This window comes from Microcaecilia unicolor, chromosome 1 (genome assembly GCF_901765095.1).
Source record: "Microcaecilia unicolor chromosome 1, aMicUni1.1, whole genome shotgun sequence".
NCBI classification, from domain to species: Eukaryota; Metazoa; Chordata; class Amphibia; order Gymnophiona; family Siphonopidae; genus Microcaecilia; species Microcaecilia unicolor.
Window position 1 is genome coordinate 29,960,635 of NC_044031.1, and position 27,226 is coordinate 29,987,860.

At 47.4% G+C, this 27,226-nt stretch overlaps 1 protein-coding gene across 1 annotated transcript; it reads right to left on the reverse strand.

Moving 5' to 3' along the window:
- On the reverse strand, positions 1–27,226 carry LOC115464371 (oocyte zinc finger protein XlCOF6.1-like). The gene is made up of 3 exons (XM_030194760.1): positions 27,191–27,226; positions 26,924–27,037; positions 1–2,008 (listed from the first exon to the last, which is right to left on the reverse strand). The coding sequence occupies exons 2-3, from the start codon at positions 26,973–26,975 to the stop codon at positions 831–833; spliced, it is 1,230 nt and encodes a 409-aa protein (XP_030050620.1). The 5' UTR covers positions 26,976–27,037; positions 27,191–27,226; the 3' UTR covers positions 1–830.

Below are 27,226 nucleotides of genomic sequence, written 5' to 3' on the forward strand. Positions count from 1 at the left end.
TCAAATTCAGCAAGATTCTCTTTATTTTTCTTAATTCAAGCAGCAGACAAAAATCATAAGCAAGGGCAGAGTGCAAGCAGCTACTGAAACATAAAAGAGAAAGATCAGGAGGGGAGCTCAGCTAGGGAAGATAAGACTCCTCTCAAGCTAAGGGTGGATCCCCTTATACAGGTCTTCTATCTGTCTATCTGTGCTCTCCTTCTCATTTGCTTATCTGTCTTTTCCACTTAGTTTCCATCCCTCCCATATTCCATACAGGCTTACCTTAATGTACTTTATATAAGTAATGCTAATATAATTCATATATGTAACTCCCTGCCCAGAGCTTATAATGTTACCGTTTTTACAATGCTTAAAGTGTAATGAACTCCTGAACACTCTCTACCGAACTGCCACACAGTTCACACATACTGGTCCACGATCCTTGCTCTTAAGCATGTCTTAATGCCTTAAACTATGTGACAGGCCTATGCAATCCCTCTTTTCAGATTTCCTAGTTGTTTGTGCAGGCCATTGGCCTGCTCTGACTTTCCTCTCTGACAGTAACCCCTTGTTTTTGAACATGTATAACATCTTGAATATTTATGTGGTTTTTCTACTGTGATTTATTGCAAGCCGAGTCAGATGGTTCTTCCCTCTGAAACATTTATCACATTCTAAACATTTAAATGGTTTCCCTCCCATATGAGTCCTTTTGTGCTATTTCAATTGGACCTTCTTATTAAAACATTTATCACATGCTTAATATTAAAATGTTTTTTCTTCCTTATGAGTTTTCGTGAACATTCTCCTTGGCCTTCCTTCTGAAACATTTATCACATTTGGAACATTTATGGTTTGTCTCCCATATGAGTCCTTTCGTGGTGTTTCAGTTTGTCCTTCCTATGGTAATATTTATCACATTCTGAACATTGAAATGGTTTCTCTCCCATATGAGTCCTTTTGTGCCGTATTAGTTGGTCCTTCCTATGGAAACATTTTACACATTCTGAACATGGAAATGGTTTCTCTCCTGTATGAGCCATTTTGTGACGTTTCATCTTGGCCTTGGTTATGAAACATTTATCACATTCTGAACAGTTAAATGGCTTCTCTCCTGTATGAGTTCTTTCATGATTTTTCAGCTCGGCCTTGATTATGAAACATTTATCACATTCCAAACATTGAAATGGTTTCTCTCCTATATGAGTCATTTTGTGGCTTTTCAGGTTCACCTTGGTTGAAAAACATTTATCACATTCTGAACAGTTAAATGTTTTCCCTCCTGTATGAGTCACTTTGTGACGTTTCATTGTACTCTTGGTTCTGAACCATTTATCACATTCTAAACATTGAAATGGTTTCTCTCCTGTATGAGTTCTTTTGTGATTTCTCAGGTTGAACTTGCTTATGAAACATTTATCACATTCTGAACATCTAAATGGTTTCTCTCCTGTATGAGTCATTTGGTGACATTTCATCTTGTTCTTGGTGATGAACCATTTATCACATTCTAAACATTGAAATGGTTTCTCTCCTGTATGAGTTCTTTTGTGATTTCTCAGGTTGAACTTGCTTATGAAACATTTATCACATTCTGAACAGTTAAATGGTTTCTCTCCTGTATGAGTCATTTTGTGCCGTTTTAGATACTCCTTGACACTAAAGGATTTATCACATTCTGTACAGTTAAATGGTTTCTCTCCTGTATGAGTCATTTGGTGCCGTTTTAGATACTCCTTGACACTAAAGGATTTATCACATTCTGAACATTGAAATGGTTTCTCTCCTGTATGGGTCATTTTGTGGATTTCCAGGTTTCCCTTGGTTCTGAACCCATGTTCTGAACAGTCTCCTTTCTGAGCTGCTGCTTTCTCACCGGTTGGTATTATGCTACCGCTACCTCCTTCACAGTCTGCTGAAGGATCTGTGCTGTCTCTGTCTCTGGAGGAGTCTTCATGTTTCCATTCCTCTTTCTGCTGCTCATCACACATTCTCACTCTTTCACTCTCATTCCCAAATCCATCATCTGTTGGATAAGAGTACGATCATTAATTTTACAGCTATGGAAAAGGATATACTTAAGGTGGGCAGGAGCGAGGAGAATGTGCTCCTACCCCAGAAAATCCACTGGAGCACCTGGGTAGAGGTAGAAGCGGGGGTTGGAGGGGGGGAAGAAAGGATGGAACACTGTCAGGAGAGTCCGGGGGTGGGGGGGTTGAAATTTAAAAAAAAAGGTTATGTGGGTTCCAGCCCAATATTCAGTAGTTCATGTCCTATGTGAGCCAGCTGACACCCGCATAACCCTGGGCTCCTCCTATATGCCTCCCCCTCATAACCGCCCCTTATTTTGTGAGCGATCAGAGGCAATATTCAGGGTATTGGTACTACCTGCTTTAATGCCACTGAACATTGGGGGTTAGGCAGCCCCAGGGAATTCTTGAGAATATGTCCTAGTTAATCTGAAGGGTACAGATTTACAGGCATGAAGATATTAAATACATTTCTCTTACTGTGGATTAAACAAAACACAAAAACATTCCCCTGCACTACTCAGGCCAAAGCAATTAAATTACCTCAGAAGAAACCTCCCCCTTTCCCTAAGAGGAACTCTGCTACAGTATAATTATGTCCACGACTATGTTTGATGAAGAGCGAAACAGCTGGAGAGAAGGAAGCAGGTGGCCAGTGTTTCCATCAGCGCTATATTATGGCTGGAGGGTTATGGAGGGAACAAGACAGATGAAGAGACCTGGGTGCCTTAAGGCCAGAGAGAAAAGATGGAACAATAAAACCAACTGGTTCCTGAGAACGTCACCTTTTCCTCAGAACCATGACCCCTTATCTTGTATAAGTGAGATAACTACTACTACTACTTACTTAACATTTCTAAAGCGCTACTAGGGTTACGCAGCGCTGTACAATTTAACATGGAAGGACAGTCCCTGCTCAAGGAGCTTACAATCTAAAAAGACAGGTGTACAATCTAAAGACAAGTGTAGAGTCCGTCTGGTAGGTGATACTATATTTCATGAGAGGTTAGGTGCCGAACGCGGCATTGAAGAGGTGAGTTTTAAGCAGAGATTTGAAAATGGGTAGGGAGGGAGCTTGGCGTAGGGGTTGAGGAAGATTGTTCCAGGCAAAGGGTGAGGCAAGGCAGAATGAGCGGAGCCTGGAGTTGGCAGTGGTGGAGAAGGAAACTGACAGGAGGGATTTGTCCTGTGAGCGGAGGTTACGGGCGGGGACATAGGGGGAGATGAGGGTAGAGAGGTAGTGAGGAGCCGCAGACCGGGTGCATTTGTAGGTAAGGAGGAGAAGCTTGAATTGTATGCGGTATCTGATCGGAAGCCAGTGAAGTGATTTGAGGAGAGGAGTGCTGTGAGTATATCGGTTCTGGCGGAATATAAGACGTGCGGCAGCGTTCTGAACGGATTGAAGGGGGGATAGATGGCTACGTGGGAGGCCGGTGAGGAGTAGGTTGCAGTAGTCAAGGCGAGAGGTAATGAGAGCATGGACGACAGTTCGTGTGGTTTGCTCAGATAGGAAAGGGCGAATTTTGCTGATGTTGAAGAGGAAGAAGCGACAGGTCTTGGCAGTCTGTTGGATATGCGCAGAGAAGGAGAGGGAGGAGTCGAAGATGACTCCGAGGTTGCGGGCAGATGGGACGGGGAGGATGAGGGTGTTATCAACTGAGATAGAGAGTGGAGGAAGAGGAGAGGTGGGTTTGGGTGGAAAGACGAGGAGCTCGGTTTTGGCCATGTTTAGCTTCAGGTGGCGGTTGGACATCCAGGCTGCAATGTCAGATAAGCAGGCCGATACCTTGGCCTGGGTCTCCGTGGTGATGTCTGGTATGGAGAGATATAGCTGGGTGTCATCAGCATAAAGATGATACTGAAAACCATGAGATGAGATCAGTGAGCCTAGGGAGGAGGTGTAGATTGAGAAGAGAAGCGGTCCAAGGACAGATCCCTGGGGAACTCCAACAGATAGTGGGATGGAAGTGGAGGAGGATTCATGAGAGTGTACTCTGAAGGTGCGGTGGGAGAGATAAGAGGAGAACCAGGAGAGGACAGAGCCTTGGAACCCAAAAGAGGACAATGTGGTAAGAAGTAAATCATGACTGACAGTGTCAAATGCAGCGGATAGATCGAGCAGGATGAGGATGGAATAGTGGCCTCTGGATTTGGCGAGGAGGAGGTTGTTGCAAACTTTAGAGAGTGCTGTTTCTGTCGAGTGTAGAGGGCGAAAGCCAGATTGAAGTGGATCTAGGATGGCATGAGAGGAGAGAAAATCAAGGCAGCGACTGTGAACGGCACGTTCAAGAATTTTGGAGAGGAAGGGGAGGAGAGAGATGGGGCGGTAGTTGGAGGGGCAGGTAGGGTCAAGTGATGATTTTTTTAGGAGAGGTGTGACTACTGCGTGCTTGAAGGTGTCAGGGACCGTTGCAGTGGAGAGAGAAAGGTTAATGATGCGACAGATGGAGGGGGTGATAGTATGGGAAATGGTATTAAGTAGGTTGGTGGGGATGGGATCGGAGGAACAGGTGGTGCATTTCGAGGAGGAAAGAAGGCGGGAGGTTTCATCCTTGGTGATCTCAGGAAAGGAGGAGAAAGAGGCCATGGTTGGTTGGTTGTTGGATAGGGCTACAGGCTGAGGAGGAGGTAGTTTGGTAGTGAACTCAAGGTTGATCTTTTGTACTTTGTTGCGTAAGTAGTCAGCCAGTGATTGAGGAGAGAGTGAAGGGGGATTGGGGGCACTTTGAGGAGAGAGTTAAGGGTGGTGAAAAGACGACGAGGGTTGGAGCTGAGAGAATTGGTCAACTGGGTGTAGTAGACCTGTTTTGCAAGGAATAGGGAGGAATGGAAGGAGGATAGCATGAATTTGTAGTGAAGGAAGTCTGAATGGGTACGAGATTTCCTCCAGAGGCGTTCCGCGGATCGGGTGCAGGAGCGAAGGTAGCGGATGCAAGGGGTCAGCCAAGGCTGGGGACTAGTACGCTTAGTGGGACGGGAGGTGGATGGAGCGAGGGTGTCCAAAGCAGAGGAGAGAGCGGCATTGTAAGCAGAGACCGCTTTGTCTACAGTCTCAGAGGACATGATGGAGGGAAGGAGATCAGAGATACTAGAGTGATGGGGGTCAATAGCCTGGAGATTCCTGGAGGTGGTGGTTAAAGTTGGGGGGGGGCGGAGGGGGGGGGGTGAAGAAGTGTGAATGTGATGAGGTGATGATCGGAGAGAGGGAGAGCAGAGGCGTGGAAATTGGAGGGTGAGCCGGAGGAGGAGAGGACTAGGTCAAGACAATGGCCGTCACGGTGAGTGGGGGTGGTGGAGCACAGCTGGAGGTTGAAGGAGGATGTTAGGGTGAGGAACTTAGAAGCGTTAGTCGAAAGGGTCATCAACGTGAATGTTAAAGTCTCCGAGAATGAGGGACGGAGATGAAGGTTCAAGAAAGACAGAGAGCCACGCATCAAAGTCGGTGAGGAAGGAAGAGAAGGATTTTTCAGGGGGGCGGTAGATGACTGCGACTCTGAGTGGAAGCGGGTAGAATAGGCGGATGGATTGGGCTTCAAAGGATGAGAAGCAGTGGGACTGCGGTAGGGGGAGGGGTTGGAAACTACAGGAGGGCGAGAGTAGTAGCCCAACGCCTCCACCGCGGCCAACTGGGCGGGGAGTGTGGGAGAAGAGATAACCTCCGTGGCAGAGGGCCGCGACTGAGGTCGAATCTTCCGGGGAGATCCAGGTTTCGGTAAGGGCGAGCAGTTGAAGGGAGCGAGAGATGAAGAGATCGTGGGTGAAGGGCAGTTTGTTACAGACTGAGTGAGCATTCCACAGGGCGCATGAGAAGGGGAGGGAAGAGGGGGGGAGGAGGGGAATAGAGACGAGATTGGAGACATCTCGGAATCGTTTGCATGGATAGGACGGGGACAGGCAAGGGGGACCGGGATTAGGGTTAATGTCTCCCGCGGATAGCAGGAGAATGCGGAGGAGGGTGGGGGAGGTCGGGCGGCGAAGGCAACGAAGACGAGGCGCACTAAGGAGGAATGGGGATGGGTTAATGGCAGGAAGGAAGTGTTGAAGGTTAAAAGCTAGGAAGCAGGTGGGAGACAGGAGGGATGGTGAGGTGGTGGGGGATGAGGGTGAATAGGGTATTGCCGTGGTGGGTAGGGTGGGAGGGCAGCGAGTTCTAGTGGTAGACAGTGGGAGTGGGGGGGAAAGAAGATTAGGAAGGGACAGGGCAAGGAAGAGAATGTGGACAGGGGCCATAAGTAGTGTCTGAGGTGTGACAGGTGACTATGTGGTGACTGAGGTGATAGGTCGTTAACAGGTGTTAACAGGTGGCTATGGAGTGACTGAGGCGACTGAGGGTTAAGTGGATAGATAGAGCTGGATTTTAGACTGGCGAGTAGGTAAGTCAATGGCTGAGAAGCTAGCAGGCAGGTTGGTAAGTCAATGGCTGAGAGGCTCGCGAGCCGGTAGGAGGGTTACTCGATGTGTTAACAGGCAGGCGGGTAGCATCTGGAACAAGTGGTCACGAACAAGCTGGGGTAGATGGACAGGAGCAAGCTGGAACAAGCTGGAACCGGCTGGAACAAGTCGGAACAAGATGGACAGGAGCAAGCTGGAACAGGCCGGAGCAGGTTGGAACAAGTCATAACAAGCTGGAACAGATACGCTGGAACAGACGGACTGGCACAGGCCGGTCATGCAGGAACAGATGGAACAAGTTGGGGCAGGCTGGAACAAGCGAACTGGAACAAGTTGGAATAGACGGACTGGAGCAGACTGAAACACACTGGAGTCGATGGACTGGAACAAACAGGGGGTAAGCTGGATCGCCGGACTGGAACAAGCTGGGAATAGGAGGACTGGAACATGCTGGAGCAGTTGGGTGGAGAGTCTGGATCAGGCGGACTGGACCACACTGGAGCCGATGGGCTGGAACAGGCTGGGAGTAAGCTGGATCGGTGGACTGGAACAGGATGGGATCGCAAGCAGGAAGAATCTGGATCAGGCAGACTGGAGCGGGGACTGGAACACACTGGAGCACACGGGAACACACTGGAGTTGATGGACTGGAACACGCAGGAGGAAAGCTGGGTCTGCGGAGTGGAACACACTGGAGTCGATGGACTGGAACACGCAGGGTGAAGGCTGGATCAGTGGACTGGATAGCAGGGGGAAGGCTGGATCAGTGGACAGGAACAAGCTGGGAACAGATGGATAGGAGGACTGGAAGAAACCAGAACACGCTGGAGCAGATGGAACACGCTGGAGCAGATGGATAGGAACAGGCAAGGAGGAGCTGGATCAGGCGGACTGAAAGACACTGGAGCAGATGAACTGGAGCCAGCAGGGCTGGAAGAAACTGGGACACGCTGGAGCAGATGGAACACGCTGGAGCAGATGAGCTGGAGCATGCTGGAGCAGATGGAACACGCTGGAGCAGATGGATAGGAGCAGGCAAGGAGGAGCTGGATCAGGCGGACTGGAAGACACTGGAGCAGATGAACTGGAGCCAGCAGGGCTGGAAGAAACTGGAGCACGCTGGAGCAGATGGAACACGCTGGAGCAGATGGTTAGGAGCAGGCAAGCAAGATAAGCAGTTCTAACAACAACGGGCCCAATTGGGACCCAGGAAATGCATCTTTTATGTGCCTTCTCAATGAAAAATAAAATGACATTTTACAGAACCAACTTCTTTGACTTCTAAGCTAAGAGAAATTGTACATAAGTCTCTTGTAAGGAAGGGGCAAGAAGACTACTGACCATCTCTCACTTGTTGGTCTCACCTAACAATGAGATATAGGTGTTCCTCCTGCCGGCTTCTCCCTTTTGCCTGTGTAGCCCAATTACCCTGCGTTATTTTTGCTGCAAAATACTTTCTTATTTTAACTTTGGTAAGAACAAAACAGAGAGAGAGAGAGAGAGAGAGAGAGTAAAGATGAAAAATGGCAGGGGGCACAGAAAGAGAGAAGGCTGCCTGGCAGGGGGAACAGAGAGAGAATGAGGGACAGAAGAGACATTGCATGGGACAGAAAGAGGAAGAAAGAGACAGAAGAGGCTGGATGGCAAGGGGTATAGAGAGAGAGAAGCAGCAGCTTTACTGCAGGGGGCAGAGAGAGAGAGAGAGAGAGCGTGAGTGAAGAGGCTGCACTGCAACGGGCACAGGGAGATTGAGAAGAGGCTAGGGTGGAAGTGCAGAGGAAAGAAGGGGAGAAATGGGACGGGGGAGGAATGGGGACACAGAAAGCAGATACTGAACATGGGAATAGGGACAGGGACACAGAGGAAATGATGGCGGAAAAAAAAAGTCAAATAGACAAATCCTGGAAAGCACAAAATGGAGGAAACTGGTGTTTGGGGGGAGGAAGGAAGGAGCAGAAGATGGGTGGGGTGGGGGAAGGAGCAGGATGCAGATGGGGCTAGGGGTAGAGGGGTTGTGAAGGAGGGGGAAGGGGTTGGAACAGGAGATAGGGCTATGGGGTGTGGGTGGGGAAGGGAACAGAGAAGAAGATGGATGGGACTGGGGAAAGGAGCAGGAGTTAGATGGGGCTACGGGTTATGGGTAGAGGGGAGGGGAATGAAGTAGAAGATGGGGCTGGGGTGGGGGAGGAGCAGTAGGTGGATGGGGCTAGAGGGTATAGGTAGAGGGGAGGGGAACAGAGTAAAAGTGATGGACAGACTCTTCAGGTGGCCGCAGGGTAACCCCAGGCAGGTGCTAGGTGTTTCAAGATACAGACGTACTGATTTTGGTAAAATGGGGGAATATCTGAAGAAGGAGCTGATGGCATGGGTCAGGATAGGTGAAGCGCAAGTGCAGTGGTCCAAGCTGAAAACTGCTATAAATAGGGCAACCGATCTTTACACAAGGAAAGTAAACAAAAACAAGAGAAACAGGAAGCCTATGTGGTTCTCCAAACAAGTAGCTGAAAAAATAAGAGCAAAAGAGGCTCAGTTCAAGAACTACAAAAGAACGCAACGAGAGGATCACGGAAAAGATTAAACTTAAAGAAGCGAAGAAGGAAATACAACTAGTGACAGCGAAGCAGAAGAAAATGGCTAAAGATGTAAAGAGAGGTGACAAGACCTTTTTTTTAGATATATTGGGGACTGGAATTGCAAGACTGAAAGATGCTGAGAATAGCTATGTGGAGAGTGATGAGGATAAAGTGAATGCGCTAAACAAATACTTCTCTTCAGTGTTCACGGAAGGAAATTCTGGAGAAGGATCACAGTTGGTTGAGGAGGAAATATCGGAGAATGGAGTAGATACTGCGCCGTTCATAGAAGAAAAGCGTTTATAAACGGCTTGAAAACCTGAAAGTGGAAAAAGCTACGGAGTCGGATAGGATACATCCCAGTGAGGGAGTGTTTTCTGCCTCTATGTCACTCCCTCCTTCACGGCCCACTATAATTAACCACTTGTAACCACTCGCCTCCACCTACCCTCCTCTCCTCCTTCCTGTACACATTAATTGATTTGATTTGCTTACTTTATTTTTTGTCTATTAGATTGTAAGCTCTTTGAGCAGGGACTTTCTTTCTTCTATGTTTGTGCAGCGCTGCGTACGCCTTGTAGCGCTATAGAAATGCTAAATAGTAGTAGTAGTAGTAATCAGGTAGAATTTATTACTGGAAGGCAAGCAGCAGATGGTAGAAGAGTACTTTCCATCTATGAACGGTGAAATACAAAAGAGGTGTTTAGACTCTTTGCTTTCATATCAGACTGCTAAAATAGACAAGGAAATTTCTTCCTGGATAGTTCAGGCATCAAGTTCAAAACAGATTTGTTTCAGAATTATGGAAGGAAATGAACATATTAGTTTTAATTCATGATAATGTTATGCTGTAATTTCTGGTTTGTCTAGTCTCGTTGTATGTAACCCACATAGAACTGCGAGGTGTTGCGGACTATAAAAACAAAGTGTTATTGTCACCAAACGCCTAGCGCCCGCCTGGGGTTAACCCTGTGGCCACCTGGAGGGTCTGTCTCCAACATTGCTCAGGACCGCCTCCACCTGGGCATGTGCTCTATACTAGCACCCTCCCCCACCGACTGTCCTGTTTGCCTCTGAGCTAGTCTCCAACTCTCAGATTATTCTCTGGTGATTTCTAGGACACTGGGGCCACACTCCAGGAGTTCCACAGTTTCTAGAAAGCAAACCCAAAAACACAAACCAGGATTCTTAGTCAATCCAGGACGGCAGAACTAATAAACTATAGGTTTATTATCATGAAAATGAACAGTGAATGTTTGAAAAACCAGATGCAAAAGTACAGCAAGCAATAACAGATAACCACCAAAACAAGGGCCAACATTAAAACTATCTAACACTTGTTCCTACCTGGGTAGTACCTGGGGAGTTCAGGAACTTAACTGTTCACAAGCCATGAACAGGATATCAGGACAAAGACGTTCCTCCTCTGTACACCCACACTGAGAATAAAGAAAAATCCGGTACCTCCTGGCTAGTTTGAAGTCCAAGTCTAATCAGAGCCCCAGGACATCAACTTTGAAAGTATCTGGCCAATGATTGCAGATTGCCTTTCCATAAGCTTAAACTGGAAAAGAGAAAGCCTTTTTTTCTGCTACAGCTTTAAAACTCAAAACAAGAGCCATATGCTACCAACTAGTAGAAAAACATTTCATGAAATAATAATAGTTTTCAGGCTTAGAAACCCAGTGTTTCGTCACATGTTATCTTTTGGAAGGCATATCAAGAGTGGATACCTATGATAGCAGTAGCAGTGTCACCCCTGTTGCTTGCCTTGGTGGTAGAACCTTTGTCACAAAAGTTTAGGGAAATTAAAGGACTTATAATAGGAGGTAAGGAACACAGAGTGTCCTTGTTTGCAGATGATCTTTTGATATTGACTCAAGGTACAGAAAAAGCCCAAATGGCTTTACAGGAGCAAATGGCAGAATATGGAAGCTTGTTGGGATTCAGAGCTAACCCCACTAAGAGAGAGATTTTGAATATATCCCTTCCAAAAGGGGAGGAGACGAATCTTAGGAAACGTTTTCCCTTTCAATGGGTTTAGTATTTTGGTATCAAACTTGGGGCGGACTGAGAGACACTCTGTAGTTGGTGCCGAGATTTAGAGAGGTGAGATTAATTAATACCGTCCAGGATAGGAAGGATGGAGGCAGTGAGAATGATGCTTCTCCCTAAATATTTATATTTATTCCAAGTTCTCCCTGTTGAACTACCTCATAGAAAGATATTTTGCTTTATATAGGGAAGGAAGAGATCCAGAATAGCCCGGGAGGCTGTATTCCAGTCTAAAGAGAATGGGGGGATGGGTATACCCAATCTGGAAAACTACTACCAAAGTGCACAACCTAAGGCAGTGTTACAGTAGCAGGTACCCCAACCCAAACAATGGGTGCTAGCAGAACAAGAGGCTAGTACGGTTCAGTTGAAGTTTCTCTCCTGGGCAACTAGCATGCTCAAACACATTCAAGAGGTCCAAAACCCATTTACGAGGACCACTAAGAATAAGACATGGGGACTTCCAACGGAGCCGTGCAGCAAGATGGCCGCCGAGAAGTGAGCTCCGCCAGACCCCGATCAAAGCCCCCAAACCTGCAGACTCCAGACCCCTTCCCGGAAGATCTCAAAGTTGCCTCAGACTGGTAGAGGTGTGGGGGTAAAAGAAGAACGGAGAGATCGCCCAGAAGGACCGGAGACAGCTGCGGGAGCTCAGAGTAAAAGCCGCAAATCAAGATGGCGGCTTGAGACAGAGCAAGGTGGCAAGGGATCCGGAACCGGGGACATCAGAGGGCCGCTCGGAGAGTGTTGGCTATGCCCCCAGCGGACCGGGAATAGAGAGAGCTGAGGCTGGTGCCGTGGAGGCCAGCAGGAGGAGAGAGTGACGGATCCCTCCCCCCCCCCCCCCCCCCGCCGCGGGGAGTAAAAGCTATGGAGGGAGCAGAGGAGGTCTACGGCGAGAGGCCAGGAGGAGGAACAGCGGAGATCAGATGCAGGGAGCACTGCAGTGGAAGAGAGGTGGTAGAGGTATCGCCTGAAGGGAATAGCTGCCTAAAGGGACAGAGGTAACAGATAAATCACCAGTGTAAAGTTGAAGGAGCACTCTGGATGCCAGATTGAGGAGTGACAAATGAAATAGGAGGGAGCCCTCCCTGGATAGAGAGGAAGCCTGGAGCTGATTGATGGACTGTGGGAGGGAGTGCACCTTGGACTACACCAGAATATATTCTATTGCTAGAGAGGACTGTTTTAAGGCGAACACCTTGTACGGATACAAGCTAAAAGTCTCTCACTAAGGGAGATATTGGGGGAGGCACACCCCCAAAGGGGTGGGAAATACAAGCGCCACAGCCAATCAGCCCCAAGAGACTTTTGAGCAAACAAAGCTAAGAAAAAGGAGATATACAGGATGCCACCAAAAAAGAGCTTGGAAAAATTCCGGTATGCGGCGGACCAGTCGGGAAAGGCAAAACAGGAGGCGGCAGGAACAAGCCAGGGAGTGGAGAAGATGGTCGCGATTCTCTCAGTTGCAGAGGAAGAATCCCTCAGAGAAGTGGGGGAGAGTAATGAAGAAATTACTAAAGCAGACGTGGTGGGCTGGTTCAAAGAGCTGAAGTCAGAACTGGAGGGGGTCCGAAAAGATATTCAAAGCACGCTCAGAGAGATGCGGACAGAGATCAGAGAACTGGGGTCACGTGTGGACGAAGTAGAGGAGAAGATGGAATTAGTTCAGGCTGAAGTGCAGAAAAAAAAAGGCAGAGACACATGGTGTGGCAACAGAAATCCAACAGTTAAAAGACCAGGTGGAGGACCCTGAAAACAGATCTCGAAGCAACAATTTACGGTTCAAAGAAATCCCTGAGCTGGACATTTTTAGTAATTGTGAGGTGGTGATCAAAGAACTGTGTCAATATATCTTAAGCCTGGAGGGTGAAAATGTGCACCGAGACATCAGCTTGCAACGAGTACATCGAAGTGCGGGCGCCCAACGGGATTCATCACCGAGACATCATAGCTTGTTTTCTGGATTTCCCTACCAAAGAACTAACATTGGCAAAGGCAAGACAACAGAAGGTGATACAATGGAAAAAATGACAAGATTGGAGTATACCAGGATTTGGCGGGAACCACGCTGCAATGAAGAGCAATGGGAGAAGTGACAGGCTTCATGAGAGCTAAGGGGATTAGATATAGATGGCTTTTCCCCTTTGCAATATGGCTCCCGGTGGCGGGTAAGTCACGAAAAGTGAAAACACCAGCAGAAGCGTGGGCGGCGTTGAGACTGTTGGGATGTGAGGGAGTTCCAGACCGTGAGCAACAGTCACAGGCGGTGGTGGAGCCAAGAACAGACTCGGCATGGCAGGTGGTGACCAGCAGAGGGAAGACGGCTGATAGACGTGCCTCCTGATGACCTAAGTGTGAGGGAGCAGCGATAAGTTTGATGAACTTTTATGAACAAAGTTTAATTTTGATGTTTGGTGGTGAGCTGATCTAGTACGGGGTTTGCTGGGAGGGAGAGGACGAGGGATACCCATTAAAAAGATTACAGGGAAAGGAAAGCGGGGGAGGAGCGGGTGGTTTCTAGGACGGGAGCTGGGAAGTGAGGTTAAAAGAGGGTGAGGTAACGCCACCAGCTTGCTCCAGTCCGTCTGTCCCAGCTTGTCTACTCCAGCTTGTTCCAGTCCTTCCATTCCAGCTTATTTCAGTCCGTTTGCTCCAGCTTGTTCCAGTCCTGCTCCAGCTTGCTCCAGTCCTGCTACTCTGCTTCCTTCTGCTCCAACTTGTTCCAGTCCGTCCGTTCCAGCTTGTTCCAGTCCATCTGCATTGCTTGTTCCAGTGTGTTCCTGCTCCAGCTTGCTCCAGTCCTGCTACTCCGCTTCCTTCTGCTCCAACTTGTTCCAGTACGTCTGTTCCAGCTTGTTCCAGTCCATCTGCATTGCTTGTTCCAGCGTGTTCCAGTCCGCCTGTTCCAGTCCATCCGCTCCACCTTGTTCCAGTCCAACCATTCCAGCTTGTTCCAGTCCATCTGCATGGCTTGTTCCCGCCAGTCCGTTCCTGCTTGCTCTAGTCCGCCGTACCAGCCGCTCCAGTCCATCTGTTCCAACTTGTTCCAGTCACATCGCATCAGCCCTGCCTGTTTTTGCCTTCCTGCCTGCCTGCCTACTAGCCCATCAACCAACCTGCCTGCCTGCTAGCTTGTCAGCCCATTGACTTACCTGCTCGCCAGCCCATCAACTTGCCTGCTTCTCAACCCATCGTCGTGCCTGCTTACCTGCCCATCAACTACCTGCCTGCCTTCAAGCAGCACATCTACCTACCTTCCTCCCCAGCCTACCTGCCTGCCGTTCCAGTTTAAGCCTCCAGTCCAGCTTTCCCGCTCTATCTATTTGCTTAACACCTCAGTCACTACTTATGGCCCCTTTACACATTCTCTTCCTTGCCCTGTCCCTTCCTAATCTTTTTCCCCTCCCCTTACCGCTGTCTACCGCTGGAACTCACTGCCCATCCATGCCCTCTCCCGTCCTGCTCACTACTGCAATACCCTACTCACCGCTGTCCCTCACCATCTCTCCTGTCCCCCTCCTCCTTCCTAGCTCTCAACCTTCAACACTTCCTTCCTGCCATTAACCCATCCCCATTCCTCCTAAGTCCATCCCGTCTTCGTTGCCTTCGTCACCCTACCTCTCCCACCCTCCCCCGCACTCTCTTGCTCCTCCTCCTGCTATCCGCGGGAGACATCAATCCCAGCCCAGGTCCCCCACACCTGTCCTCATCCTATCAATGCAAACGATTCCGGGATGTCTCCAATCTCATCTCTATTCCCCTCCCCCCCCTCTTCCCTCCCCTTCTCATGTGCCCTGTGGAATGCCCGCTTGGTCTGCAACAAACTTCCCTTCACCCACGATCTCTTCATCTCTCGTTCCCTTCAACTGCTCGCCCTAACTGAAACCTGGCTCTCCCCTGATGACTCTGCCTCAATCACGGCCCTATGCCATGGAGGTTATCTCTTCTCCCACACTCCCTGCCCAGTTGGCCGCGGTGGAAGCGATGGGACCAGGCTGCTGGCGTCAACTTTTAAAAAGGAAATAAGAGCAGCTTTTAAACTAGAAACAGGGGGAAGGCCGACAGTCGCTCAAAAGCGCATGGTTCGGGAGAAGGTATCTTTTGAGGATATCACCCAGATAGGGAAAAAAGAGTTACTCGTGAGTAAGGATGACAAAGAAATCATAGAGGATCAGATGGACTTACATAAAATTAATAATGACCAGACAGAAGACAACATATCAATAATGCCATGTATTAAACGTAATAAAAAACAGAACAGCAAGCACACATTGAAATGTCTATACGCAAATGCCAGGAGCCTGAGGCATAAGATGGGAGAGCTGGAATACATTGCACACAATGAAAAACTGGATATTATAGGCATCTCTGAGACCTGGTGGAAGGAAGATAGCCAATGGGACACGGTCATACAGGGCTACAGATTATATCGTAGCGATAGGGTGGATAGGATTGGAGGAGGGGTAGCTCTGTATGTAAATGAGAACCTTGACTCAGATAGGCTGCAAATATTACAGGAGACAAAACCCCAATTGGAATCCTTGTGGATTAAAATTCCACGTGAAAAGGGACGCTGATAGGAGTGTACTACCGTCCACCTGGCCAAGACGAGCAGACGGATGCAGCAATGTCGAGGGAAATTAGGGAAGCGAATAAAAAGGGCAATATAATATTAATGGGTGACTTCAATTATCAGGATATAGACTGGGTTAATGAAAACGTCGGCACATGCAAGGGAGGTGAAATTTCTTGATGAAATCAAGGACGGCTTCATGGAACAGCTGGTTCAGGAGCCGACAAGAGAAGGAAAAATACTAGACTTAATCATTAGTGGAGCTCATGATCTGTCCAAATGGCAGATGAAGTTCAATGTTGACAAGTGCAAAGTGATGCATTTGGGAAGGAGGAACCCGAATTACAGCTATGTTATGCAAGGTACCGCTTTAGGAGTTACAGACCGAGAAAGGGATCTGGGAGTCATTGTGGATAGGATGTTGAAATCTTCAGCTCAGTGTGCTTTGGCGGCGGCTAAAAAAGCGAACAGAATGTTGAGTATTATTAGAAAAGGGATGGAAAACAAGCATGAGGATGTTATAATGCCGTTATATCGCTCCATGGTGCGACCGCACCTGGAGTACTGTGTTCAGTTCTGGTCTCCTCATCTCAAAAAAGATATAAAGGAATTGGAGAAGGTGCAGAGAAGGGCGACAAAAATGATAAAAGGGATGGGGCAACTACCCTGAGGAGAGGTTAAGAAGACTTGGACTCTTTAGCCTGGAGAAAAGGCGGCTGAGGGGTGATATGATAGAGGTCTACAAAATAATGAGTGGGATGGAGCGGACGGATGTGAAGCATTTGTTTATGCTTTCTAACAATAATAGAACCAAGGGACACAAGATGAAATTAGAATGTGGTAGGTTAAAAACAAATCGGAGAAAGTTTTTCTTTACTCAGCGCGTGGTTAGACTCTGGAACTCGTTGCTGGAGAAGGTAGTGATGGCAGTTGGCCTTGCTGAGTTTAAAGGGGGTCTGGACAGATTCCTGAAGGAAAAGTCCATTGATCATTATTAAATTTGGGGGTTTTACCAGGTTCTTGGGACCTGGATTGGCCGCTGTCGGAGACAGGGTGCTGGGCTTGATGTGGCAGTACTTATGTACTTATGTAATACTCTTGCCCTCCTGTAGTTTCCAACCCCTCCTCCTACCGCAGTCTCACTGCTTCTCATCCTTTGAAGACCACTCCATCCGTCTATTCTACCCGTTGCCACTCAGAGTGGCAGTCATTTACCGCCCACCTGATAAATCCCTCTCTTCCTTCCTCACCTACTTCGATGCCTGGTTTTCCGTTTTTCTTGAACGCTCATCTCCGTCCCTCATTCTCGGAGACTTTAACATACATGCTGATGACCCATCCGACTCTCACACTTCTCAGTTCCTCACTCTGACATCCTCCTTCAACTTCCAGCTGTGCTCCTCCACCCCTACTCACCAAAATGGCCATTGTCTTGACCTCGTCCTCTCCTCCTCCTGCTCACCCTCCAATTTCTGCGCCTCAGCTCTTCCTCTCTCTGATCATCACCTGATCACCTTCACACTTCATCACCCCCCTCAGCCCCGCCCAACATTAACCACTACTTCCAGGAATCTCCAGGCTATTGACCCTCCCACCTTATCCTCTAGTATTTCTAATCTCCTCCCCTCCATCATGTCCTCCGACTCTGTCGACAAGGCTGTCTCCGCTTACAATGCCACTCTCTCCTCTGCTCTGGACACCCTCGCACCATCCATCTCCCGTCCCACAAAGCGCACTAATCCCCAGCCCTGGTTGACCCCTTGCATCCGTTACCTTCGCTCCTGCGCCCGATCTGCTGAACGCCTCTGGAGGAAATCTTGCACCCCTTCAGATTTCCTTCATTTCAAATTCTTGCTATCCTCCTTCCAGTCCTCCCTATTCCTTGGACTATTACACCCAATTGACTAATTCTCTCAGCTCCAACCCTCGTCGTCTCTTCGCCACCCTTAACTCCCTCCTCAAAGTGCCCTCCGCTCCCACCCACCCCCCTCACTCTCTCCTCAATCACTAGCTGACTACTTCCGTGACAAGGTGCAAAAGATCAACCTTGAGTTCACTACCAAGCCACCTCCTCCTCTTCACCCTTCAACCCTCTCCCTCAAACAACCAACCCAGGCCTCCTTCTCCTCCTTTCCTGATATCACCGAGGAGGAAACTGCCACCTTCTTTCCTCCTCAAAATGCACCACTTGTTCCTCTGATCCCATCCCCACCATCTCTCCTACTGTCACCCCTCCCATCTGTCATATCCTCAACCTCTCTCTCTCCACTGCAACTGTCCCTGACACCTTCAAGCACGCCGTAGTCACACCACTCCTCAAAAAACCATCACTAGACCCTACCTGTCCCTCCAACTACCGCCCCATCTCCCTCCTACCCTTCCTCTCCAAGATACTTGAGCGCGCCATTCACAGCCGCTGCCTTGATTTTCTCTCCTCTCATGCCATCCTCGATCCGCTTCAATCCGGTTTTCGCCCTCTACACTCGACAGAAACGGCACTCTCTGAAGTCTGTAATGACCTGTTCCTTGTCAAATCCAGAGGTCACTACTCCATTCTCATCCTCCTCGATCTATCCGTCGCATTTGACACTGTCAATCATGATTTGCTTCTTGCCACATTATCCTCATTTGGGTTCCAGGGCTCTGTCCTCTCCTGGTTCTCCTCCTATCTCTCCCACCGCACCTTCAGAGTACATTCTCATGGATCTTCCTCCACCCCCATCCCGCTCTCTGTTGGAGTTCCCCAGGGATCTGTCCTTGGACCCCTTCTTTTTTTCAATCTACACCTCTTCCCTGGGCTCATTGATCTCATCTCAGGGTTTCCAGTATCATCTTTATGCTGATGACACCCAGCTGTATCTCTCCACACCAGACATCACTGCGGAGACCCAGGCCAAAGTATCGGCCTGCTTATCCGACATTGCTGCCTGGATGTCCAACCGCCACCTGAAACTAAACATGGCCAAGACCGAGCTTATCGTATTTCCACCAAAACCCACTTCTCCTCTTCCTCCACTCTCTATCTCAGTCGATAACACCCTCATCCTCCCCGTCTCATCTGCCCGCAACCTCAGAGTCATGTTCGACTCCTCCCTCTCCTTCTCCGCGCATATCCAGCAGATAGCCAAGACCTGTCGCTTCTTTCTCTTTAACATCAGCAAAATTCACCCTTTCCTCTCTGAGTACACCACCCGAACTCTCATCCACTCTCTAATTACCTCTCGCCTTGACTACTGCAACCTACTCCTCGCTGGCCTCCCACTTAACCATCTATCCCCCCTTCAATCCGTTCAGAACTCTGCTGCACGTCTTATATTCCGCCTGCACCGATATGCTCATATCACCCCTCTCCTCAGGTCACTTCACTGGCTCCCGATCAGATACCGCATACAGTTCAAGCTTCTCCTTCTTACCTACAAATGCACTCAGTCTGCAGACCCTCATTACCTCTCTACCCTCATCTCCCCTTACGTTCCCACCCGAAACCTCCGCTCACAGGACAAATCCCTCCTCTCAGTACCCTTCTGCACCACCGCCAACTCCAGGCTCTGCCCTTTCTGCCTTGCCTCACCCTATGCTTGGAATAAACTTCCTGAACCCTTATGCCAAGCCCCCTCCCTACCCATCTTCAAATACTTGCTCAAAGCCCACCTCTTCAATGTTGCTATCGGCACCTAACCTTTATACCTAGTCAGGTAATCTAGACTGCCCCAATTTGACTGACTGTACATTTGTCCTTTAGATTGTAAGCTCCTTGAGCTTCTATGTTAAACTGTACAGCACTGCGTAACCCTAGTAGCGCTTTAGAAATGTTAAGTAGTAGTAGTAGTAGTAACGAAGGGTTGGGCAATGGATAATAGGCCAGGGAGCTATAGAAGGGGGGTTTGGGGGCCTTGGGGGTAAGGGCGGAGCCTCCTTTCTGACCAACAGACCAAGTCATGATCAGAGTGAGGAGAGGAAAGGGGGGAGGGAGGGGAAAGGGGGATACAGAGGGGAGGAGGGAGAGAAGAAAAAGGGGGGTGCAGTTAGGTCAGGAACGAGAGGGGAGAACTCAAGGGGGAAGAGGGACGGGGGAGGGAGAGGCATTGAAGGTGGGTTCCTGGAATGTCAATGGGCTCAATAACCCTGGGAAATGAACAAGGGTTATGAAGGAGTTAACTAGGTTGAGGTGGGAGGTGATATTTCTGCAAGAGACACAGTTGAGAACCAGGGATGCGCATCTGCTACGAGGTAAAATATACAGAGGTGGTGTCACACCAGGGCGCAGGGGGGAAGAGAGTGGGGGGAGTGGCCATATTGATAAGACAGACATGTGGGCTGATTATTAAAAACTAATTCAAGGACACAACAGGGAGATGTGTGGCCCTACGGGGACTGATACAGGGGAAGAAGGTAATACCGATTAACATCTATACCCCTAATATGGGACAGAAGGGATTCTTTCATACACTATGGGAGGAGATTCAAGGGTTCATAGGGGAACAGGTGATCGTGGGAGGGAATTTTTATATAGCCCCAGATGCACGATTAGATCACTTGGGAGGCGGGGGACATCAGTCGGGTTCGGGGAGAAAGGCGCTGCACAAATGTTTGAAACAGATGGAATTGGTGGACAGCTGGAGGATGTTACATGGTATGCAACAGGGATACACGTTTTATTCCCACACAGCAAGCTCCTACATCAGGATAGATGGGTTGTGGGTCCATCGTAATTGTGCGCAGATGGTAGAGGAGGCAGAGATAGAATCTATTCAAATTTCCAACCACGCCCCGGTGTGGATTAGATTACAAGGGTGGGGACACAAGAAGAGGAACACCACTTGGAAACTTAATGAATCTCTTTTGGGGGAGGAGCAGGTGAGGGACGAGATACAGGCCACCATGCAGGAGTACTGTAGAATTAATGACACCGGGGAAGTAGGGGATGGGATCTTGTGGGATGCGATGAAGGCAGTGAAGAGGGGAGTATTAATTAAATGGGAAGCCAGGAAGAAAAGAGAGAAGGGACAGGTGATGATGGCTTTGCGGCTGAGATTGAACAAGCTGGAGAGGATCCACCAGAGAAATCCATCTTCACGAGTATGGGCAGAACTCAAAAAGATCAGAGGGGAGCTGGATCAGGCACAGATGGCAGAGGTTGAATATATGAGAACGCGCCTCCAACAGCAGTATTTTGAATCTGCTAACAAATCAAGCACCATGCTGGCCAGATGTTTGAGAGCTAAAAGGAGGAAGTTGATGATACAGAAAATAAGAGATGAGAAGATAGGATGGGTATATACAGATTTGGACATAGAAAAGGGCTTCTTAAAGTATTATAAAGAACTGTATACAGCACCGGAGGGAGAACAGCTGGAGAGAATAGCTCGTTATCTGGACCAGACCCCCCTGCGTAGACTGAGCGAGGCAGAGCGCCAAAGGATGGGAGAGCCAATAGGACTGGGGGAAATACAGGGGGTTATTAAAAAAATCCCCAATGGTAAGGCCCAAAGTTGGATGGATTCACGGCCTGGTTTTATAAATATTTCGAGAGCTTAGTTAGCCCTTTATTGGTGAGGGTGGGAAATGGAGTACTAGAGGGAGGCAAGTTCCCGAGATCTATGTTGAAAGCGGGAGTGACGTCCATACCCAAACCGGGAAAAGATCCAACTATGTGTGGATCATACAGACCCATCTTCCTATTGAATGTGGATGCGAAAATCATTGCCAATGTTTTGGCGAACAGATTGGGTAAAACTTTGCCTAAATTGATACACACAGACCAATCGGGATTTATATCAAGGAGACAAGTGGAGGATAATATTAGAACACTACATCTGCTCTGAGAGGCTCAAAAAACAGATTCGGGAATAGCAATATTAGCGATGGACGCGGAAAAGGCATTCGACAGGGTAAACTGGGGGTTCCTCCGGGAGGTGTTGTGTAGAATGGCACTAGGAGGGAATTTTAGCTTATGGGTGAATGCTTTGTATAGGAGCCCGAGAGCCTGTTTAAATATAAATGGGGATTATTCTCCCTTCTTCTCGATAGGGAGAGGGACTAGACAGGGATGCCCGTTGTCCCCACTTCTTTTTGCCCTATATACAGAACCGTTGGCAGAGAGGATTCGGGGGCATCCAGGGGTGAAGGGGATGAGGATAGGAGAGCGAGAACATCGCATAGCGTTATTTGCAGATGATATGTTACTATGTGTGAAAGATCCGAGCGGAACTCTGTCGGTGATCCAAGAGATTTTCGAGGAGTCTGGGACATATGCAAGGCTTAAGATAAATATGGACAAAAGTGAGCTTATGGGAATATCTTTAAGCGAGGGGGAGAAGATAGAGGTGAGAGACAGGTATGAGTTTAAATGGGTGCCCCCAAAAATTCGTTATCTAGGGATACAGGTTCCCGGGGACCTAGATAGGGTATTTCAACTTAATTATGGCCATTTACAAGAGCAGATTAGAAATGACATGTTGAGATGGAAAAACAAGTGGCTGTCCTGGTGCGGGAGAATGGCGGTGATCAAAATGAATGTGCTGCCGCGTATGCTATTTTTATTCCAGTCATTGACTGTTGCGGTTCCGAAACCATTTCTCAAGAGAATACAGAGTTCTATAGTGAACTTTATATGGGGAAATAAGAAACCGCGATTGACGCAGAGAGTATTGTGGGGGAAGGTGGGGAGGAGAGCGGTTCCTAATTTGGAGTGGTACTATTGGGGGTCCCAATTGAGGAAGATTTTAGACTGGGAGAGGGGAACGGAGAAATCCGCAGTTCAGGTGGAACAATCATACTGGCCACAAAGGAGCTTGAAATCCTTGTTGTGGACTTCAGAGATCATAGGGAAAGGGCTAAGGGGGGAATATAGTCCATATCTTCGGCATTTATTGGAACTATGGGGAGACGTGAGGAAACGCTGGGGGCGGAAGGATGGAGTATCATCAATGGCCTCCCTCTGGTGGGAGCCTAAGTTTAGGGTGGGCAGAGAAAATGCCACATTCGTAAGATGGGAACAGAAGGGATTGGGGAGATTTCGTGATGTGCTGCATGGGAGCAGGATGTGGAGTTTTGAGGAGGTATGTAACCGGTACGGGATCCCAGTGGGTGATGGATTCGCATACATGCAATTAAAACATTTTATAGGCAGAGAGGGGTGGAAGAGAGGATATCCTCAAGATAGGGAAAGCCTAGAAAATCTGTGGATCCTGCTGGGGAAACTTCCAAAACCTATATTGTTGCTATACCGATTTTTTCAAGGCATATTCATTTCAGGGGGCATGGGAAAGGGATTTGCATTGCCAATTTACTGAGAGGGAATAGGAAGGCATATGTGGGGAAGTACAGAAAGCTTTGGTCTGTGTGTTAATACAGGAGAATGTGTATAAAGTGCTCACACGGTGGTACTACACATCAGAGAGGTTGAAGAAGATGTATCCAGGAGCATCGGATGTGTGTTGGAGATGTAAAGCACAGAAAGGCACATTTCTGCATGTCTGGTGGACCTTCCCGGGAGTGGTATTGTTCTGGCAGGCAATGATGAAAGCGCTGGCCTGAACAATGGTGGTTTCTCTGGTGTGCGGTCCTAGGGAGTGCTTACTGGGAATGTATAATGAGCGAGAGCTATGGGAGGAAAGTAAACTGATGCGGTGGGGACTAGCAGCTACTAAATGTCTTATTGCACGCTGTTGGAAAACAGTGGATCCCCCAGATATAGGGGATTGGAAGGTTAAAGTGAGACATTTGTGGCATATGGAGCGTTTAATGGTATATAGGAGGGAGGGAGAGCTTAGACGTAAAAGGGGATGGACAAGACTTCAACAAATGATTGAGGGACTTTAGAAGGGCCTGGGACACATTCCAGGGACGGGGGATGGGTAGAGGGAGAGAAGGAGGGGGGGAAGTATTAGGGGACCAAGGGTATATCTGGAGCGGGTGGGAGGGGGAGGGTACTGGGAGCAATGTTGATTGTACCATATGTGTTAGGTAAGCGAATAGTTAAGCTGGGAATAACACAGGGGCGAACGTGGTTGGAGGGAATTGATTAAAGTGAATAGTTTGGAATTAACAGGTTGTGATGATGTCTTGTAGCATCAGTTAGTTGGACAGTTTGTATGTCGAGACAATGTAAAGAGGCGGAAACATAAGCTGCTGTTTATTTAATGGTTTGATTGTTCCAAATGTTAAAATACTCAATAAAAAGATCTAAAGTAAAAAAAAAAAAAAAGAATAAGACATGGGGCATACAGATGTTTGTACCTGAGCTAGGCAATAGCTTGTTTCAAAGATGGTTGTTTCAAAGATGGGAAAGACATGGTCTTCTCTATTCTGGTCAATTTATAGGAGATAACCAAATTCTACATTTTGGAACGTTACAAGTTCACTATCAACTGGCAGCTAGAGATGTTATTCCCTTACCTTCAAGATAAACATTTCATTCAGGTAGAACAACTAATAGCAGGGGGTGGAGGCCTTGTCAGCTTTTGAAACTTTAGTGGGTGGAAAGGTTGGTAGGGGTTATATATCTTTTGTTTATGGGCTCCTCAGCACCTTAGAAAAATGGAAGGCTACCTACAGGGGGGGCATAGGAGAGGGATCTAGAGAGTTTTCTGACAAGGAATGGGAAAATGTCTCAATGCGATCTCATAAATTATCACATGCACCTCACATTATTGAGAACGGTTTTAAGGTACTGGTGAGATGGCATTACTCTCCATCTAGACTTCAAGCCATTATGAGGAAAGGGGGTGGTTTATGTTGGAGAGGGTGTAGCCGGAGGGGGACATATACTCACGTCTGGTGGGAATGTCCTAAGGTCCAGAAATTATGGAAGGAGGTATCTGCATATGGGCAACAGTTACTCGAGACTCGTATAACGTGTACTATGGAAAATGCCCTACTAAGTGGGAGAGTGGAAGGGATAACAGGAGCTATGGATAAATTATTTTTAAATTATTTATTTATAATTTCCATTTTTACAAGCAGATAAATACTCGTACAGAAAAGCTTGATTAAATTAACAGACTTCCAAAGAAGTGAAAAAGAAAAGAAAAAAGCAAATAGAGAATATTATTCCTTTTTAACCTCGCTCAAGTCCACAATAGAGTCCAATATTCCTATCATATGGAGCATTAAGGAAATTCAAATTCATTAAAAAAAAACGGACATGCTAATAGATCTTTATATATCTTTAAGAACTTCCATTACTCTTAGACGTTATATATACTGAGAGTTGAGATGGTTCATAGAAGATATACTTCTCTGAGTGGTGTCTAACCACGCATTTACATGGGTACTTAAGAAAAAAATTAGCACCTAACTGAAGTAACTGCGGCCTCATTTGAAGAAATTTCTGACGTCTTGCTTGTGTATCCCTTGAAATGTCTGGGTAAATCCGTACTCTTAGACCTCTAAAAGTTCTCTCTTTATTTTGAAAAAACATTCTTAATATCCACAATTTGTCTGGTGACAGCGCTACTGTGGCCAACAAAGTAGCTGGCTTTACTAGCTCTGCATCCGTTGTCTCCAATAATGCAGTCACGTCTAACATCTGATTATCTGAGACTGGGGGATTAACTCCACTCTTAGTAGGCAGATAGTACACCTGTGAAAAAGGAGGAATATTATCCTCTTCAATACCCAAAATATCTTTCATATAACTTTTTAACATATCTCGAGGGGAGACAGTCACTAATTGAGGAAAGTTTATAAAACGCAGATTATTGCTTCTAGAACAATTCTCCAGGATTTCTGTCTTCCTTCTTAGATTTGTCAAATCCTTTATCATTTCACTTTGTACCATATGTATTTGCTGTAGATCTTTTTGTTGATTTTGAACTTGCTGTTCTACTAATTTAAGACCATTTTCTGTCTCTCTTATTTTCCCTTCCATTATTTCTATGTCTTTAGTCATTTTTTATACCTGGGGGCATAAAACCGGTCTGCAATTAGGGCCCACAAGCTTTCTAATGTTACCTAAGTTGGTTTAGCTAATAGGAAAGTAAATTGCGTGGTTGGTACCTCCTCATGATGTTCTTCTGCAACTCTTTCTCGATTCCTCACCTCGGAATCTCCCTTCCTTGCTGTAACCGGTTCCACAGTTAAAAAACTGCTCAGCTCTCCTCCTGGGTTAGAAGCCTCCTCCCGTCGCTCGGTTCCAGGGGCCTGTCCTGCTCCCTGGTCCGAGGACGCCACAGGCGAGCTGCTTCCACACGGTTGGGGGGGAGGAGCTCTTTCGTCGGGGCTTAAGGAGACTTCCAGCCCTTGGTTAAACCCGAGACCTCCATCCGTCTCAGGAGAAACAAGCGGGCCGCTCACCGACGTTTGTAGACCCACGGCCCTCTGTAGATATAACTCAATCGGGTCGGGACGAGCTGTAGGGCTCTGCTGCTGGGAGGGTGTAGCTGCTGCTCGGCCTCTTCGTTTAGGCATTTTTCCATGGGAAAACCGCAGGAGCACAACGCACGTCCGTTTCAATCGGCGGCCATCTTGGACTCCTGCACTCTGCTATGGATAAATTAATGCTATTGGTTTTTTTTACAGCAACTCGACTGTTTATTGCCTCACATTGGCATATACAGGACATGCCAAAAAAAGACTGTATATTATATGCAAATGATATAGACTGACTACGTTAAAATCTAATAAATGCAAATATCAAGAAATGTGGGGCGATTCCTCCAGTTGGAAGGACAATCTGAGTTTTGGGGAGTGAGGGGATGGGGAGAGATAAGGGATGGGGAGGGTCTACTTTTAGTTTTTCATTATTGGAGGTGGCAGTTTGTTGTGTAACAAAATGTACACTTGTTCTTAATTTTTTCTGTTAAGAGATGCTGTCAGTTATTTTGCTAGAAAATTAATAAACATAAAGTTAGAAATGACAGTCGCGACTTCCCGTGGCAGCCTGCATGAGATTGTGGCCGCCATTTTGGAATTGAGAATGGCCTCATTACGATAAACTGCATTATATACTGTAATTTGCATTTACCTATCAGCAACACAAAATGTCCATGACTAAGTCAAACTGAACCATGTTCATCAGTCATGTCCCTCCACAACAGTGCAGAAGACTCTCCACCTCCAGCAGCCCTTTCAACAGTACACATTTCTCAACCCCAAGACACTCTAGGATGAAGGGTTTTGTAGACCAGATCCCACCGCTGGGATACCTACCTCTATCCGTACCTCCTCCATCTCCACAGACAATCTGTCCAAAGTAGGGAAACAGACAGAGGGAGAAGAGGAGATGACAACCTTTTATCTCACCAGTGCTGAATTCCTGAATGATTCCAGCTGACTTTAGTAAAGATGTGCAGGAGGAATTCTACACTTACCTGTTATAGATGGCAGGGTCTGTTCAGACATCTGTGATTCAGGATTTTCCATGAAGGGGACATCTTCCTCTTGTTTAATACTCAGTGAGAACACAGATGTTACAATTGGAAGGTCTGTGATGAGAAAACACATTTACAAGGATTCACGAGGTATCTGATAAAATCAGTTTCCTAATTTAGTGTTAAGTGTCCAAACGTTTGATGTTATTGACCCATCTCCTGTGATCTAAAAATGCAAAGCCCATTAAATCCAAAATATTTACTTACTGTTGAAGTCATTTGGATTTTCTTTTCCCTCCCACT